Genomic DNA, 18913 nt, shown 5'->3' with positions numbered 1-18913 from the left:
TCACATAAATATTTTCCGTTATCTATCTTTAAATTTGATATAAAATGAGGGGATTAGTGATTATATCAGTGTGTGAAATAAAGATATTGAGCTTTTTTTTTCACCAATAGGTTTTTCAGGTGTAGGCAGGACATAATCCTTTTCCCAAAAGCCATCACCAATACTGATAATATTTCTTTTCTGTGATCCTGGAGAATATTAAATATTCATTTTTACCAGGGTTAGTGATCCCCAAAAGATAATCCTCCCACCAGGACAGCACTGTCAGAATGTGGTTTCATTTATAGAAGTCAGACAGTAGTTACTGACCCACGAGGACTGCTCAGGGACTAACAGAGCTGCTGCTACTTTACAGAGGGCATGACATGAAAACTGAGATTATTTGTGATTTTCAGTCTCCAACAGCAACTGAACTGGTGCTGTTGGGAGGAAATTTAAGTGCACCTACCGATCCTTGCACGGCCTGGAGTACTAGCACAGCATGCTTAAATATTTAAGATTTATTGTGCTTCCGGTATCAGAATGACTGTAGAGAACAGTGTGTGAAGCACTGAAGAAAACACAATGTATATTTTATTTTGTGCCATTTTACACTGAGATGCTGGAAGTACCTTTTTTGTGCATTTGAACCAGCTTTCTCCTTGCAATCGTGGCTTTATTCCTACAGTGAGCAGCAAGGAGTAGGGCACTGTGGTACTGAAGGCTCATACTCACTTTATAATAAATGAGCTCTAATGGTAAGGGAGGCTGCTGGAGGGGAATGATGTTTTATTGATATTTATAGCATTGTCTTTGAGATGTAAATTTTCAGTGTTTGCATTCCAGAACAAATGGTAAAGAGACTTTTAGAGATCAGCAGCAATATAAAAAATGAATGGTAAAAGCAGTACCGATACAAACAATCTCTCACATGTCCAACTTGTTCCTGACTTAAATGTATGCAAAAGAGGGTGAGAAATGGTACTGCAGGCACAGGGCAGCCAGAGAACAGAAAAAGAACTTGCTTCATGCCTGGACACTGCATAGAAGCAGTACGGACATGGCTCCAGGAATGGGAAGGTGGGAAGAAGTTACAGCAACTCCTCTCAGACGGTCAGTACTGAGGGGGTTGGGAAAGAAACCCTGTCCTGGCTTTCTGCACCCACAGCTCGATAAGCAGGAGGAGTGAAGGGCCAGGACACTGGGAAAGCACAGGGAAAAGTGAGCTAGTGAGTGGAATTAGTGCAAGGGGTGGACAAAGAGCTGGAGCATGGCTGTGAATATTTTATGTGCTGTGGGATCTGAGAGATCAGCTGCCTTGGATGTAGAAAAGGCTCAAGTCTTCCATATTCTGTCTATTCTATTAAACTTCTGTATTTAGTGTAAGCAGAGCAGAACTCACCTGCCCAAGGCAGGCTCTATATTGCAGACATCTATACTGAGCTACTCTTGACTGACTGCAGAATCCTGCTAAGCAGCAGCTGCTCTGGGGACATGAGGCTTTTCACCCTAAGCCAGACACATAAATTTGGTCAGAAAATCTGTGTGATGTCTCTCCATAAACTGTCCAGAAAGGCCAGACCAGCACAGTTCCAGATATCGGCACTGTAGATCCTTGAGTGAGATTCATCTCACCGCTCCCTTGAGTGTTTTATGTTGGCTTGCAATTTGTTAACCGATTAAAACGTTTGGTCTTTAATAATGCAAAAGAATAACTTCTGCAAAATAATCACATTAATGTTAGAGGGAACAACCAAAGCTACTTGCTCAGCCAAAACACATAATTCTTTAGTGATTTACTTGATTTGTGTGATAAAAACTCTACCTCAAACTCCTACCCAAAGCCACAGTCATAATTTCCCTTGGCACTGCCGCACTGCCACAGACCTGTGGCACAGAAAGGCACTGTGAAACTGGTAACAACACCATGTGCGTTCTCCCCAGGGCACGTGCCCCACATCCTCCACCAGGCACACTCCTCACTGCTTGTGGCTGAGGCCCCTGGAACAGATGAACATTCTCAGATCATGGGCAGGAACTGTTGCTAATGCTGAGATCTCCATTTAGGAGCTTCTACAGCACGTAAGAAGCTCAGCATCTATGTCATACACACATATAAACCCCAGAGCTCTGAGGGCTGTAAGATTGCCAATTTCCAGGAGCTGCTACTTTTATCTTCTATCTACAAATGAAGAGGGCCTTCTGGTTTTTAAAGACAGTACGTATTGGTTTACTCTTTCAATTAATCCCTGTGTCTTCTCTCAGACCTGTAGGAAGGGTTTATTCTTCAAATTCAACAGTAAACATGGAAAACTGACCAACCTCCCCTTCACCCACGGTTTAAAGTACAGCATTGCTGCTACAGTTTTAAATTTTACAGGCCTGAGTGGTCCTGTGAATTTGAGATAACTTCTTCTTTCTTTCAAAAAAAGAATAAATTATCAAGTTATTTTTTAGGTATGAAAGTACTTAGCAGCATTAATAAAAAATTGCAGTCCTAACACGGGATTTGCCTATGCAAACTGTTCTTAGGAATTTGTATGTTACTACACAAATTAAAGGCTCACCAGATGCACTTGCTCTTTTATCTTCCCATCCATTTTTCATAGCTCCTGTAAAACTGACCTTGGTAAAATGCACGTGAGGTTCCCCAATGGAAAAGGGTTGCTCCTCCTTAGACCATGTTGAAATGCTCCAAATGAATTGTATTGCTATTCCATTTACAGGCATACTCTTATAGCATAATCAGATGAATAAAAAGACAAAGTATAACTATTATTTTTCAGAATTCCAGCTCTACTTTACCTCCTGCTTCTTCATTAGACTGATTGTGTTCCTTCATATCTTCCACATTATCCATGCTTTCCATTTCCTGGGATTTGTTCAGATTACAGTCTGTCAAATCCTCTTGTTCTTCTGGAGGAAAAAAAAAAAGGGCAAAATATAATTAACTATTTATTCTCCAATAATATTTCCAGGTGATTCCCGCAAAGCACCTGCACACTCTCAGCACTGCTGACAGTGCCCACAATGTTATTTCTATGGATGCACTGGCTGCACTTTGGGGAATTATTTTACTTCCCAAAGTCCCACACAAGATCTCACACACACCTTGAACCCATTTTCAGCTTTTGCTCAGATCTAAATATTCTGGAGGTTGTTCTAAATGACAACAGGAATAAAACCCAGTATATCTAACTCTATCATAGGTGCTCTGACTACTGCTGTGAGCAGGGATGGAGCTTCTTGGAGCACGGCAAAGGAATCACAGCTCCACTTTGTTCTTCTGGGCAAAATATTAATCATTCTGGCCCTAGGCCAGGAAACTGCTCAACCACGTGTAATCAAGGCCTCTTTGAACCCACTTGCACTTCTCTGCTTATTCCACATGTGTATTTTTAAATATCAACATTATCATGCTGATCAGCATCCCAGAGATCCCAGCCTCTCTCCTCGGAAATAAAGAACATTTTTAACTTTAGTGAAATCTATTCGGGTGAAGTGTTTTAAATAAAGCCTCTTTCATTAACCCCACAATGCAAACTAGCTCCATATTATGTGTATTTCTTTAAATTTCAGATCAGTATTTCATTAAAAAAACAGACAGTATTTTCTTTCAAACATTCTGGGAATTTTTAAAATTTACAGTAATACTGTGAAATTGCTGGTAAATTCTTTAACCTACTGATAGCTGGATGGTAACATCCCCAATCCTTCTCAAGCTAGATATTACATTGTAGATGGAAAGAAGCTCAACTTTTTGATTAACAAGAAAGTGAAACACTTGTCAAACTCACTCACAAGGTTTGTTTTCATATTTTCAGAAATGCAGTCAACCAAGAGAATTGCATTATTCTTGCTTCCCTAATCAAAACTTCCAGCTTTCTCTTGAAAACGTTTCCTTTCCTTCTACAGGCTTTTTTTCCCACTTTATTATAATTTTCCAATGTTATATTGGACTTCCACCGTTTTATTTCAACTATAAAATTTACTTTTTTTTGCCTTTAATGCTCCTCTTTGTACTTTTGACTCTGTCACTCAGTGTCCTGGGACTCTAAACCAGCTGCAATTCATGTTATTTTTCTTCATTTAAATGTAAAATTTTCAAAAGAGGGTGGAAGAACATAACTGAACAGCACCGTACCTGCAGCTATGGGCTGTTCCTGAGGGTTACTGAGGTCCATCCCGGGCTGTGAATCTGCAAAAGACAGAAGAGCAGCCTGAGGTGCTTAATATTTAGAACAGTTCACGACACAGTTGTTACAATCTTACAAATTCCTGTTTTCTTGGCTGAAAGTAAAATTGAAAAATAAAACATTTAGAAGATATAAAAACCAAATTAGTATTGTGCTTCACTTTTTTATATCCTGAGCACTGGCCTGTGCCCAGAAAAGGGATTAAATATGATTTCCTAACTTCAAAAAGTTATAGAACAGAGTACCTTATGCTTTTGATTTACTCATTGAGTACCCTGTGAGCACAGTACAGCCATAGTAACTCCGTAGGAAGTTAATTTCTCTAAAGTACAAAAATATTCTTACACTCCTCTTCCCATGCAAAGGGAAACCCCCATTATCTTCACAAGATCTACTTGGTTTTCATGGGAATGCAAGTCTAATTCCCACTGAGAAATTCCAGAAGGGATCAAATGCTAGGAATTTTAAAAATTTTTCAGAGGGACTACCCATGCGGCCTGGTTTCCCAGCCTGGGGGCTCAGCAGAGCTTTGAAGGCAACACAAGCTGCAGATATTCCCACTGCCCACTGCAGTGCCCAAATTTCAGCTGGTGAGTTGAACTGGAGGCACAGACCTGAGCTGTCCCGTTATGCCTTTACTCAAGGCCTCCCTGCCTTGAGATTTCATTGTTAGGAGGCTGAATTCTTAATACAGACACAGTTACCTGCTTCCTTCCTCCTTTCTTTCCCGTAGTTTTTTCCCCCTCTTTATTTTTTACATGCCATAACATCTTTTATCAGCTTTGAACCTAAAAAATAATAGTTCCTGGACCGGGAAAATTTCTTCCTGGCAGTTACATAACAGAAACACCCAGGCAGTAGGCATGAGGTGTTAACCACGGGTGACATTTACCCCACAATTATCTGTCTTTACCTCCTCTGCATATGGAACATTTTTGTGGTCTCTGCAACGTTAAAATATAAAGCTCTGGTAACTCTTCAGCGAGGCAGCCTGGTATCAGGAGAGGTACTCCAAAAAAACTGCATGAATAGAGGGTGGGATAATGTGTGCAACAAAATAAAGGCCTTGCATCATAGTCACAGAATTAAATGATAAAAAGTTCAGATATTTACTGAATCTATATTTTGAAATAAATAAAAGGAACTGTATAGTTATAGGCCTTAATTTCTCATTTTCATTCTATTATGCCAGGAAAATTGAGGTACAAAGAAGCAGATGGACCAATTTATACAGCAAATAATGGTTAGAAAACATCAGTAAATTATGGGTAAATTAATCAAAATTTTCTCTAATATTGATTTTACCTTTACACTGCAATAATAGCCCAGGGAAGCTGTGGCTGCCCCATCCCTGGAAGTGTTCAAGGCCAGGCTGGATGGGGCTTGGAGCAACCTGGTCAAGTGGAAGATGGCAGGGCGTGGAACTGGATGAGCTTTAAGGTCCCTTCCAACCCAAAACATTCAGTGATTCCATGAATACAGACACTTAAATTGCGCAAACCCTTGTAATTTTGCACAAAATTAAACAAAATCTGCCTTGTCCTGCAACACTTGATTTTGGTTTTAATCGCTTTCAGAAACCCTGCACAGTTGCCCATTTGGGTCAAAGCCCCAGTCTGAAGCCCCAGTCTGAAGCCCCAGGGTGCCTTTGAAACCTTGGCAGCAATTCTGTCTTCCCCTGAGCTTCCAGGAGGCTGTGGAAGGAAAAACTAGAACCCCCTACATGACTGCTTGAATTCCAATAATTCTACATATATTCCTGGATAACTATATATTTTTAGAAACCATTGCATTCCTTGGGTTTCCCTGGCAGCTGCGGGACAACTTGCTGGAGAACGGCTCTGCCCGAACCCCACGAGAGCTGAGCAGGACCTGCTCAGCCTCCTTGGACCCTCATCTGCTCCCTGCCGAGATGCAGTCTATGAATTTATTCATATTTTGTTGAACACAACAGGTTCATGCCCATGATGGCTGCTGGACAGGACAACCCTTCGAAAGAGATAAGAACGATGACACACTACAGAATATTTCTCTTCTTGCTTGAGAAACATCCCGGTCTTCGTTTCACTTCCAAGCCTCCGACCTTCCCTCACCAGCACCTGGTTTCTTTACCGCATCAGTCTTCAGCAGCTTCTTACAGCCTCAGTGATCTCTTAATATTTAACCTCAGCTCTCTTTCCTGAGTATCCTTCACAGATCCTTCACAGCGACAGGAGAACATGTGGGTAGATTCCATCCCTGATTCTATACCAATAAGGCCAATTTTCTACCAAATATTCAGAAAAACACAAGGCAGGAAATCACTTACAGAACACGTTTGTCTTCCCAAGCTTCAAAGAGCTCCACTGGCTGGGGTGCATGGGAAGAGGGTGCCCGTCTCTGCGTGCTGCAGCCGAGGCACAGTGTGCATTTACAAAGCAGAAGTAAAATTCATGTGCTTTCGAAACCAATCCTTGGCCATCCTGTGTTCTACGCCAATAGGCAAAGGGAGCCAAAATAGTCAAATAGCTTGCTAAAAAGGTGCTATGGTATTTTGATATGCAACACTATTCATACTTTATCCTGGAATTTGGCCAGAACAGTCAACGAGAAATTTAACCCCCCTAAAATGGATATTTTTCAAATCACTGATGACCCTAATAGCTTTCTGTCCTTAATACAGAATGGGAGGTATATCTTGAATTATTATAATTTCACCTATTTGTCCCCAGAATGAAACCAGAATGCTGCCTTTTTCCTGCCAGCTGCACTTTTCGGCCCAACAACACAGGGAAGAAGACACCTTTGAAAATCCCATCTGCTGTTAGTCCTTCCATCAGAGCATATGGAGCAAACACAGCCAGTTTCCTTATCTGAAGCCAGTGCCTTTGCTATGTGCACCACTCAACCTCTTCCACCCCAACAAGTTTTTCACCTTCAACCCACACTGGGCCATTAAGGAGAGAAATTCTAGCTAATTTCTCCACTGAATATACTTCTCCAGCATCCGCAGCTTCCATGGCTTTCTGAAGAAAGCATCTGGGCCAAGTAAACTCTTTATGGGGTCTCTGATACTTTGCTGCTCTTAAGCACCATGCAATGTGTAAAATGTCATGGGCATTTTAAGTGCACATGTCATTTTGGGAAGAAATCCTGATCAGCAGTGTATAACTAAGGAGATTTTTGTCATATTGTTGCATACGACCATCTAAACCCAGTAGAATAATTCAGTGATTCAGTATAGGATATCCTGAAACATAGAATATCCTGAGCTGGAAGAGACCCACTAGGATCATCAAAGTCTAACTCCTGATCCAACCTGTTGATCCCAGCCCAGAACTTGGAGCTGACAGCTGGGCAGTTCTTTCGGTAGTCACAAAACCAAACGATGTCATGGAGAGATACAATCAACTTTATGACAAATTTTGGTTCAAACACCCACTCTTGCCAGGGCCTGTCTGTTGCTCTGTGACCCTACCAAACCTCCTCACGCTGGGCACGGAAAGTCCAAGCCAGCCGTGTTACCCTTCTGTCCTCAGGGCAAGGAGATTTTCCAAGACCCACGGATACGCTCTTGGAAATTACTGTATCCAGGGATAACACATTACAACACTGTTGCACTAACTTCATCCCCAGTGCAACAACCTCAGGCACATTAATGGATCCTCATCATCCTCAAGTACAGACCCAAAACTTCAAGATTATTTCTGTGTTCACTTCGAGCACACAAAAAATAAAACCCCCCCAAAAAGGACTTCTTAGTAAACCTCAGCTGTAGTGAAACCTTGTTATTTTCTAATCGCAGACTATTCCAATACACCTCACAAACTTTCCTCTCCCAAAAAGACAATGATCCAAACTCGATCAAGAAAATGAGGCTGCATTTTAAAGTGCTGAAGTGCCTTCAAAGCCGTTCTTTCAAATCATTAGTACGTCTCTCAAACAGCAACATTCTTGATTCACTCAGATTCAGTGAGTGGTTATTTACATATAAAAAGTTTAAAAGCCTTTAGCAAAGGAAAATGCACTTTTAAATAGGCTTCTGAAGCTAACTTAAAATAACCAAAAAGCCTCAAGTTCATTAAGACAGAGCAGAATCTAAACTGGAGCCCTTAAAACATTGAGTCAAAGTAAGAATCTCCACCTTTGAAATAAGAAACCAAGTGATGCTTTGCAAAGCTTCTTTGCCAGGATTGTAAAAAACACCAGAAATCTTGCTTTTCTATGACAGGGAATTATTCCACAATCCAAGATTAAGTCCCAGCTTGGTTTTTCCTGGCTCTGAATATTACGGGCATGTTTTACAGGTGAAAAGAGAGAAGACATCCTTGAATTCGTTAAACCCCAGAATACGAACAGCAGATAAAGCGCGCTCTAAACCCCGACTTTATCACGCACTTTATGATGTCTCTGAAATTAAACAGAGACGGTGCCAAAAGCCCCTTTCGTTTCCCGTTTAATTGCTACACCCGATTCGATTTCTTCTCCAGAGCCTGTCATCTATGTGCAGCAAGCGCTGAAAGAAGTGGCTGAAAGCCCCCGGGCGGTGGAGCCCCTGCGGGCTCCGGCCGGGTAGAGGGTCCCGGGGAAGAGCGGGGTCGTTTCTCACCTTCCATGCTCCGTTCGCGGGTCCCAGCTCCACCTGCCCGCCCGGGCTCGGGACTGCCAGCGGAGCGCACCCGGCCTCGCCTCCCGCCCGTCACCGTGACATCCGGCCCGGCGCTCGGCGGGCGGAGAGCGGCGCCGGGTGGTGGGGAGAGGAGCCGACCCCGTCCCGGTCCCGGGTCCCGGACTCGCCCGCCTCGGAGCTGCTGCTGGTGCCGCTTGCAGGGGACTCCCGCCCTTCGGGAGGGAGAGCGGCGGGGCAGGCAGGCCTAAGGGCACAGCTCCTGTTTTGGCGGATTGGGGAAGCCCCCAACCACTTCTGTCCCCAGAATGGGCTCACCTCGGTCTGTACGTTAAAGTTAAATGGCTGAGATGATAATAATAAATAAAACTTAGGTTGAGATGGTTTTCTTAAGAAAACAGTGTTGCTGTTTAGCAGAAAATCAAAGTACAAAGTGCTTTAATAAAATAAAACAAATACTAATTTCAAATTCCTCTAGTACAGACTCCGAAAAGAGGCTTATTCCACACCGGGCCTGAACAGGGCTTTGAGAGACCTGACCAGGTGCAGAATGTCCCTGCTAAGGCAGGGGGTAGCAGCAGGTGACATTTAGAGGTCCCTTCAGGCCCAAAACCAGTTAATGAAGTGAGAAGTGAATTTGGGATCTGAGCTCATCACTTGGATGTAAACCCAAAGGCAGCAAGCACGAATTACCATAGATCAGTAGCAGGATAACAACATGGAATAATGATTCTCCTACTCACTTCCTGTGTGGTGCCAACGGCTGCTTCTTGCACTGTTGCTTTTCCATTGCTTGGAAAAAGATTCTAGAAATAAAATGTTAAAAAAAAAAAAAAAAAATCGTGTGGGATAATTGAGCAATTCTCAGCTATTCCAGACAATCTCTGTAACTCTCATCCAGAACCATTTAATAATTAGGCAGGTTTCCTGGTTCTACAAAGTTTAAGGAAGCCCTGGGATTACTGTGCAGCAATCAGAAACCTCCGGTTTCCATCTCAGGATTATCCACGGCCATTTTCTCTTACTGTGAGATTTGTTCTCTGATTTAAATCTCTACTTTCCCTCATGCTCCCTCCCTTTATGCTCAGAGATCAATTGTGTCTTCACTCTGTTTTTATTTTATGGGCAGAAATCAAACAAGCCCGGTCTTCTCAGCCTATAAAAATACCCCCGTGCTGATTGTGGCCCTCCTTTGCGTGATCCCAGCTTTGGATCACTCACCTGAAAGATCAGAGACAGAACTTGTGGTCTGCAGCCTCTCCAGAGCCCTGCAACAGGTCCTTCACCCGACTCTGCACTCCTGAAAATCTCTCGACATATTTCCTAGGATAAAATATTCACCTTTTTAATATCTATTCACTCCATGATCAAGCTTACAACTACAAGTTTTTTTCCCTCTTCTATCACTTCCTATTGATAGAGCTTCTATTAACCCTCCCCCCCCCCCAAAAAAAACCAACAAAAAAAACCACAACCAAAAAACCCCCAGCCCATACCCCAGTAATCCAGGTTTTAAACACAAATATAAATACCTGAATTCACAATTTGTCCTATTAAATCCTCCCCAGAACACTTCCTGTTCTTAAGAATAACCCATTCTCTCCCCCTCTCCTCCCCCCCCCCAAGCTTACAAATCTATAATGACAGTTTACCAGTCTGAGACTTAGAAATATGACAGAGTTGAAAATAAATAAGTCATTTGGCTAAAGACACTGAGTAAGAGTTTATGAAGAACCGAAACTGCAGCCAAAGCTTTATAGTAGAGATACTATTTTATAATAATTAGCAACCTGGGGACTCATGGGCTGTGCAGGACCTGAAATGAGCTATAAACATCCTTAGGAACTGAGGCTACTTGGGCTGAAATATGACTCGTTTATAGCAGACACGTTACAACTGAATCATTTTGCCTGCACAGTGTCAGCATGAAATGTTCACTTTGAGTAAAACTGAAAACATTCAGCACATGGGAACATAGGATTGTCTGAGGTGGTCCCGGTTCTGACCTGCCCAGCAGCTCAAGGACATTAAAAATGAAAACCCTGACATAGTTCTTACACCTTAACCGACCACTTGAGTTAATATGTTGGTCTAAGGAAGAAGAAAGCTTGAGTAGAACTATTTTCCACCCATAACTTGTTACCTCCTTTGTCACACTTTTTTTGTTGTTGTTGCATTTTTACTAAATATTTCTTTTCTTTATTAAACATAACTTAAGTGCTCTTTTTATATAGAAGCGTTGAGTTAAAACTTTCACAGTTCTCTATAAAAATAACTCTTATTCCTGTGTTGGTTGGTTCCATATTTGTTATGCAAATACTGTGACATCATTTTTGGACACTAGCATGGTCTGGAGTGATAAATATCTAGGTAGTTAGGTATTATTTTGCTAATCTCCAGAGGCTTGGCCACTGTTCTGGTCTTGAGTGTCTCAAGAGTGTGCAGTGTGGTCAAATGCAAGGACCCTCCTTTCCCTGTCAGCAGGTTCCCGAGTGTTTTTGTATCACCTGCTCTAGAAACAAAATAGTTACATGTTTAAAAGTTTCAAAGACATAGCAAGTTTTCCAAAACATGTAGCCGACTTGAAAGTTACTTGCGGTGATACTGTGGCATTTGGCTTTATTTTCGGGCCAACAGTATTCGCCCGTCACTTACTTTCAGCCACAGCAAGTGGCAGAATCATGGAATCCCAGTGGAGTTTGGGTTGGAAGAGACTTTAAAAACCATCCAGTTCCACCCCTGCCATGAGCAGGGACACCTTCCACTAGCCCAGGTTGCTCCAAGCCCTGTCCAACCTGACCCTGGGCACTTCCAGAGACAACTTCCCTGGTAAATCCATTCCAGGGCCTCACCACCCTCACAGAAAATAATTTCTTCCCAATATCCACTTTGAATCTCCTGGTTTTAGTTGAAGCCATTCCCCCTGTCCTATCACTCCGGACCCTTGTCCAAAATCCCTTTTCAGTTCTCTTGGAGCCCTTTTAGGTACTGAAAGGTATGTTTTTTGCTTTTAGTGGAAAAATACATGTCCCGTACTGACTTTCTCTAGAAATCTGCAGCTGGAGAACACCCAGCACTCACAGCCCCTCAGAAGGAAAAGCCACAGGATGTGCCCAGCTCGTACTTTCAGTCTTTCTCACAGCAAGTGACAGAAACACAAAATCACAGAACAGTTTGGGTTGGAAGGGACCTTAAAGCCCATACATTTCCACCCCTTCCCGCCCCCTCTCCCCCCATGGGCAGGGACAACTTCCATAGCCCAGGGCAGGTTCAGCACTGACAGACATAGCCATGACGGAGCCTTTTCCCCCTTTGCCCCACTGTACTTCCCTCTCCTTGTCCCACAGCCGAAAAAAAAACACTTTAGAGTGAAAAACACAGCTCACTGCGCACTGTGGAGGAGCGATGTGGGGCTGTGACAACGGGCGCGGAGGGGGTGGCCGGGGCCGTCCTTCGCTGCCAAGCACCTCAGGGGCCTGAAAGTGAGAAAACAAAAAAAAAAAACCTCCCCACAACAAAATCCTGTTTAAAAACCTCCGTGGAGTGCGAACGAGGCAGCAGAACGTTTTAAAAACAGTATAAAAAGTACCGGGTGTGGGCGAGGGAGCGGAGAAGGAGCGAGGGACCTCGGAGGGGACACCTCCCCCTTCCCGCCCTCAGCCCTGAGGGCAGGAAAAAGGGCGGGAAGCGCCGGGCGCGCGCGGGGATGGAGGAGGGGGACCGTTAGCGCCCCCTCGCGCCCGAGGCGGCCGTTGTGAGGGGCGGCGGGAGGATGGCGGGGGGCGGCGGGCGGCCCCGCTGCCCCCCGAGCGCTCTCCTGGGCGTGGCGGCCGTGGTGGTGGCGGCGGGATGGGGTGAGCGGGACTAGGGGTAGGAAGGAGCTGCAGGACTGTGTTGGCGTGAGGCCGGTCCCCTCAGAGGATGGTAGAGGGGATTGGAGCCCGTCCGTGGGTCCCGCTCTGCTGAGTGGGGGGAGGATCCCCATAGAACCTTCCCTCAGAGTGGGAGATGAAGGCGCTTTAGAGGGGACGGGGTGGGCTCCAGTGACACCCCGTCAGTGGATATCACTCCACTGTAGTTAACAGACGTCCCCATAGCATCTTCCCTCACAGCGGGTGACGAAGCTCCTTACGAGGGAACAGGGAGATGAAGTCCCTTAAGAGGGGTTGTCATAGGCTCCAGCGACACCCCGCTCCCTCCCACACCCAACCCTGGGACACAACAGTCAGGAAGGGCCACCCCAGAGTGCCCATGGGCTGAAAAAAACCCCCAATTTCCAATAATTTTCACCTCTCCTGGGGAGTCTCGTCACAGAAACCTTCATGCCCAACACTAGCCTGCCATTTTCCAGAAGGGAGAGGGCTGAAAGATCGCTGCCCTGTGTCTCCTCAGGGTCACACTGCAGAACCTTCACTTCATAGTCAGATTTTACAATTATTTTAGTGGCTTTTTGTAAAGAGGAAGGTTCATCTGGCCTGGAACCTGGTACATTCAGGCAGGTTTGCGACCTGGGCACTAAAACAATTAAAACGTGACAGGTCAAAAACAAGGGCTCCCGCTTGTTGCTAAGAAAAAAGTGTAGGGGAAAAGGAAAAGTAAGGTAAAAGGAATAAAAGGAGACAAAATCCAGGGTGAAATAAAGGATTAACAATCACACATTTAGATTGATTTCTAATATTCCAACCACTTTTCCCTACAGTGAGAGCGGAACCAAAGGGAGAACAATCTATTGATTTAATTGGAAAGAATGAAGTTTATGGTGACACCAGACACGAGGGTAAACTTGTCCCTTTTTTCTATCTATATTTAGTTTTTACTGGAATTTGGGGTTTTAAGCCCAGGGATCATTATGTATCACCAGTACACATGACACGTGGAAGTGACACAACCTTGTATGCACAGGAACAAGACAAAGGGGGATGGGGATTGAAATACATTTGTCCCACAGTGCTGCTGGAAGCACCGATGAAAATTTAACATCTAAATGAGGGTCTCACTCAAAAATCTGGTGCTTTTTGTACCCGTACAGCACAGTTCATGTGTGGGACGCAAGTGTCTCCCTCAAACAGTCAGCACCAGCCATGCTGTGGACAGTTCCAGGATATTAATTAACAACAAATGGAGATTAATCTTTAATATAATACTTTGCAAGTCCAATCCTGAAAAGTACACTTTAAATATATTTCTCAATGAGGTTTTTTTGGGGTGATTTCATTCAATATCAGCATTTTACATCATTTACCTGATTCTGTATTGCAGTGAATGTGTACGTTAAGGTGTTCACAAACAGCCCATTTCTGGTCTGCATGGATTTGGCTCTTTCTCAAGAAAGAATAATAGATCCCAAGTATTTGTGGATTGGTCCAGATGGAAGAGATTTAGAAGGTTAGTTCAAACTAAAATATTCACATATTTTCCTTGTTTCTATTCAAATCCCCCTGCAATAGGATGGTGGTTCCTTGGCTCTTTGCCAGATATTTCCACAACATTAAACTCTGTTTCTCTTTTCCCTCTGAAAGTTTCAAATCCTTGAGCTAAAAGGAAACTTACAGTAAATCCTAAAAGTTATAAATTTTAGATCGTTTCAGGCTAACACAAATCAGTGTATTATTCACAGGAGCAAGGTTTCATCTTCAAATGTTCTAAATGCGTCCAAAATTGAACATTTCCAGTAATCTAGTATTTCTATTTTAGGGCAAAGTTATGTGAATCTGACGGAGACAGGGAAGCTGATGGTGATGGGTTTCAGGGAGTCGATGTCTGGTGCCTACACTTGTACTCTCTCCCACAAAATCATTGAAGCTATGACACAAGAAGAAACAGAAATGGTTGAGGCCTATAAATTCATGGTTTATGGTAAGATTGTTAAGTTAGGAGTAAGCACATGGCCTTTACAGGTTGGTGAGTTTTTGACCTCCCTGTTTATTGCAAGGTTGGATTAGAAAAAAAAAAAAAAGTTAAAATTTTATCCCAGAATAGAAAATAAAACGTTTTACTTATACACGCGCATGCACCCTCTCATGGTTTTGGAAGAAGTTTAATATTACTGCTCCCAAAAATATATGGCAATAAAATAATCTCTACCCTTAGCTACAGAATTAACTACAAGAATTCCAGAGTTATCTGAGATCTGCACTCCAGCCCTTTTCACCACTTGTAACCACTGTTCACCCAATTCCCTTCCCACCCACAGCATAACAACCCAAAAATGCTTGAGAAACACTAACTTTAAAAATAATAATAAATTACTCCTACACCATAATTGCATAAGATTGGCACCAATCCATTTCAGACACACAGCTTTGCAGACATGCTGCTTGTGTGGCATTTTACTATTTACCTCCTTTTTTGTTTTTATTATTTGGGAACAGAATCCCCAGCAAGCGCATAAATTCCTGTGTACTTCAAACTGAAATGTCTCTTACTATTGAGTCGCCTCTGTCAAGGACGAATGTATTGCCACATCATTAATGATTATGCTTTTTAATTTACTTACTTCTGAATAAAAGCCCATATTTCAGATGCAAAGAACTGATAATCTGTCTAAAATTCAATCTGTGATTACACCCCAGATTCACACCCAAGCTATTTCCTCCCAGCCTACAGGGAAGCTGACCATGCCTATCAGGTGTCTGTTCGCTTTAGCACGATGCGTTGCAAGCTGAAAACCAATGGCTTGTTCGTCGAGAAATTAAACAAAATCCTCAACAGCACCATCTCCTACCTGACCTGTCACATCACGCAGTCATCCTCCAAGTGCCACTCTATCAGGACACCAAAGAACGGCCTCCAGTATGAGCTGTTTGTTAATTTTCTAGGTAACCGATTTCAGTGCTTGTTTGGGAGGAATTATTTATTCTTATAAACAACTTGTGAGTGCTATAAACCATGTCTGAAAAACAGCAGAGCCAAGACCACCTCCAGAAGCCGTTCCCTTTTCTTTTTTGGAGCCCCTGTATTTTTGTTTGTTACCCACAGATGGAGCTAAAACGCAGTTTTTATGTTAAATTTCGCGTTCAACTTTTTACAATCCTTGCGAGGGCAGTTATTACCAAGGTTAGAGAGGATAGCCGGAAGGAGACAGTCCATAAGATGTCCTAATGTAACTGTCATATTTAGGTTTTCAGTATTTGATTTTTAGTAAGTCTGGGACCACTCTGGTTTTACGATCATGGAATGGTTTGGGTTGGAAGGGACCTTAAAGCTCATTTCAGTGCCACAGGCCATAGGCAAGGACACGTTCCACTAGACCAAGGGGAAAGTCCCATCCAACCCAGTCTTGAATTTTTTGCTGGATTCTAGAAAAGTACACAGAGCTAAAGCAAGAGCCTCACAGCTTCCTCATGGCAATACTGAGGTGGTTTAACTTCACAAACAAGTTAAATCAGCCCTGATGCTGCCTTAATTTAGAGATGGTTTATCCCTGAAGGAAGTTATTCTTTAATTCTCCGACCACATTTACTCCTGTATCTGTTCTCACCACACGCCAGGAGGGACCATCCAACAGGTTATGGAACAGTTTTGTGGATATTTTCCCCTCAGTAAAGTCAAGAAACTTTCATGACAAACTGGGGACCCAAAGATTTTTAATTTTACATAAAACTTCAGCCTTTTTAGGACCCTGAGGGTGCTATGTGAGAAAATAGTTCCATTCACTCAGTTTAGCATATTTCCCCCCCTCCCCCCAATTTTATACTGGTTGACCTCTGACTCTTACTGGAAGAAAAGAAGAAACTGGATAGAAACCACAAGGACTTAATGAATCTTTTTCCCCCTTTTTCATGGATCTTTTTTCCTCCATCCACAGTCAGTCCATTGGCATCAGGATGGGAAGAAGTTTGCCACAAGCTTCCTTATGACTGTGAAGATGTGACAAACAGGAGAGTCCGACAGGTTCTGTGTCAGTCACCTCGTGTCTTCTCTGCCTCTTTAACAGCCACCTCTGCCTTAGCTCCTGCAGATAGGACTGGTAGTAATCCATCTTTACCCAGATTTTGTGGGATTAATAATGTAAATGATGATTCATGGATTTAAAATAATTCCATTCAGGAAGAAAAATGGGTTTAAAAGTCAAATTGATACAAATAGCTTAAAAAAAAACAGTTAAAAAAATCAGGCTCATTGTTTGCTTTGTATTTTCTTCTAATAATAAAGAAGGATAAACATTATTATTTATATTGAACTTCCAGTCCTCGAAAAAAAGTTTTAAATTTATGATTGGAATGCAATTTCAAGTAAGTCTACTGTAGCCAATTTCTAAAATCTGTTCTCTCTGCCTTCTAAATATTAAATCCTGGGATCAGCTCACATTCTAGGTCTGATTCCAGGCCCCTTGAAGCCAAGGAAGACTCCCAATTTAGGCGACAAGTCAGTGTGTGGCAATCAGGATTAGAAAATATTTCCTGATATTTTTAAATCAGCAAAAATTAACCAACTGTGCTTTTATTCTCCCAATACTTCTGAATTTCAGGCAGCAGAGCGAATTGCAAAGTTTTTCCACCAGCTAAGGCAGATTTTGGAGTATGAGCTTCATGTTGTTCCTGCAGTACAGTACGTGGACAACAGCTTCTCCATGACTCCCATCGACAGCTGTCGGCCAGGTTTTGGGAAAAACCACCACACCCACCAGAACTGCGCCAGCTGCTGCGGTAAATATAAAATACATCGATTTAAATATAGCTCATTGATTTAAATATAGCTGATTAGTGCCAGGAACAGAGCTCTGGGGAGGATTAGGGAAATATTGGGGTCAAAAGCAGGGATATTTCTGTTCATCCTTTGGGAAGACATTCTCATTGTAGATTTAAAGTAATGATAGGAAATGAGCCAGTGGAGCATGTCAGTGCACTCATAGGTATAGCTGCATTTCCCAGCAAAGTACAAGCAGTGCAGTGGGTTTTTTTCCCCTCCAGGTCACTGGGTGAGTGACAATCCTCAGGATCCAGAGCCTATAAGGAACAATTCCCTTCATGGAAGTCCTGCTAGAAAATTCTCTGCTGACTTTTCAAGTTCTTTTGCAGCACCTGCTGCAGGTTGTGGAGTTGGGGGGTATTTAGCCAGAGGCTTGAGGAGCTCTGGAAGGGCAGGAGCTCCCACAGGACACTGGGAAGGCCCGTGGGGACGTCTGATGGCCCCCTGAGGCAGGGGGAAACTGGTTGGAATTCCAACTCTGTTCTCTTCACAGTGGTTTGTGATCCTGGAACTTACAGTCCCAACAACGAGGTGACGTGCCGGACCTGTGCCATGCCTCAAGCCAGAATGTATGGAGCAAAATCCTGCTCTTAAACTGGCAGAGATTGGAAAACCAAAGAGCAGCTGTGAAAGAGTTCTTGGTGTAGTGGTGTTCTTTTCATTTTCGCTGCCAATCCTGGAATCCTCTGCTCCCTTTGGAACAAAACATCCTCATTCTTGCACCCCTAGGTTTTCCTGTATTCAGGGACTCCCTAGACTGGAAAAAGCACCGCTTAAAACAGTGTTCATGCAAGGAAAAGTAATTAAATGGGAAAAAAGGAAGTTTGTCACGTGGCTCAGTGCAGAGTCTGTTTCTTGGTGGTGACACCAGACACGCCACAGCTTTGTGCTGCTCAGAGAACACAAAGGAGCTACAAACAATTCCAGGCAGGATGGCAGGTGGCTGTGGCGGAGTTATGTGCCAGACTGGCATATGCCAAAATCTCTGTGAGGAATTTCTAGCAGATATTAACAGAAGTATTTGATCTTTGATATTTAAAAGCATTACCTTCCCCCGTTCTTTTTTTTCCACATTTCTTTCTCTGTTTCTAAAATATCCCAGCCTGGACATGAGGAGAAAGGAAAATCAGGTCTCCAAGACAAAAGAAGGGGTGAGTAACAGATTACACAGCCCAGCATTCAGGAGGATTAAGGACCCAAGTTATGGTTCTCTCCTTGTCCCCAGAATAAAGAGGGAACATTCCAGAGGGAAGCAAAGAGTCTGCGGAGCCTCTTCCACCTCCTCCTGCTGCATCTTCCCCTTCAGCTGCACGGAACGCTCATGCAGGGCCCAGCTGGCCCCAGGTGCTGTACGAGCAGACGATCCTCTTACACCAGCTGTAAATTCCTGACGCGTTCACCGGATGATAAAAATTGCCAAAGCACTGAGCTAATGGGAACG

At 43.3% G+C, this 18913-nt stretch overlaps 2 protein-coding genes across 8 annotated transcripts in view; one reads left to right on the top strand and one right to left on the bottom strand.

The window, feature by feature from the left end:
- Positions 1-12394, bottom strand: part of IKZF3 (IKAROS family zinc finger 3) — a 37863-nt gene extending 25469 nt beyond the window's left edge. For 5 of the 7 annotated variants that reach the window (XM_042027957.1, XM_042027960.1, XM_042027961.1 and 2 more), the window contains exons 1-3: positions 6484-6588; positions 4124-4177; positions 2785-2895 (exon numbers count right to left, since the gene is read on the bottom strand). In XM_042027957.1, coding sequence (XP_041883891.1) covers positions 2785-2895; positions 4124-4177; positions 6484-6535 — 217 coding nt within the window. In that variant the 5' untranslated portion in view covers positions 6536-6588. Of the gene's footprint in view, positions 1-2784; positions 2896-4123; positions 4178-6483; positions 6589-8763; positions 8881-9524; positions 9588-10002; positions 10105-12167 lie in introns of those variants that run through there. The other 2 variants (XM_042027959.1, XM_042027958.1) reach the window with 2 other exon arrangements.
- A 159-nt stretch (positions 12395-12553) lies between these two features.
- On the top strand, positions 12554-18107 carry ZPBP2 (zona pellucida binding protein 2). The gene is made up of 8 exons (XM_042028022.1): positions 12554-12635; positions 13481-13558; positions 14041-14166; positions 14476-14637; positions 15381-15599; positions 16589-16674; positions 17252-17429; positions 17966-18107. Exons 1-8 carry the CDS (start codon positions 12554-12556, stop codon positions 18064-18066), a joined length of 1032 nt encoding a protein of 343 aa, XP_041883956.1. The 3' UTR covers positions 18067-18107.
- The last annotated feature ends 806 nt before the right edge of the window (positions 18108-18913 follow it).

Source organism: Corvus kubaryi, unplaced genomic scaffold, assembly GCF_017639235.1.
Source record: "Corvus kubaryi isolate FWS band 111438036 unplaced genomic scaffold, C.kubaryi_AGA036_p1.0 37301, whole genome shotgun sequence".
In the NCBI taxonomy this organism is placed as follows: domain Eukaryota; kingdom Metazoa; phylum Chordata; class Aves; order Passeriformes; family Corvidae; genus Corvus; species Corvus kubaryi.
The sequence above is the reverse complement of the archived record's forward strand: the minus strand, read 5'-3'. Positions and strand labels throughout refer to the sequence as shown.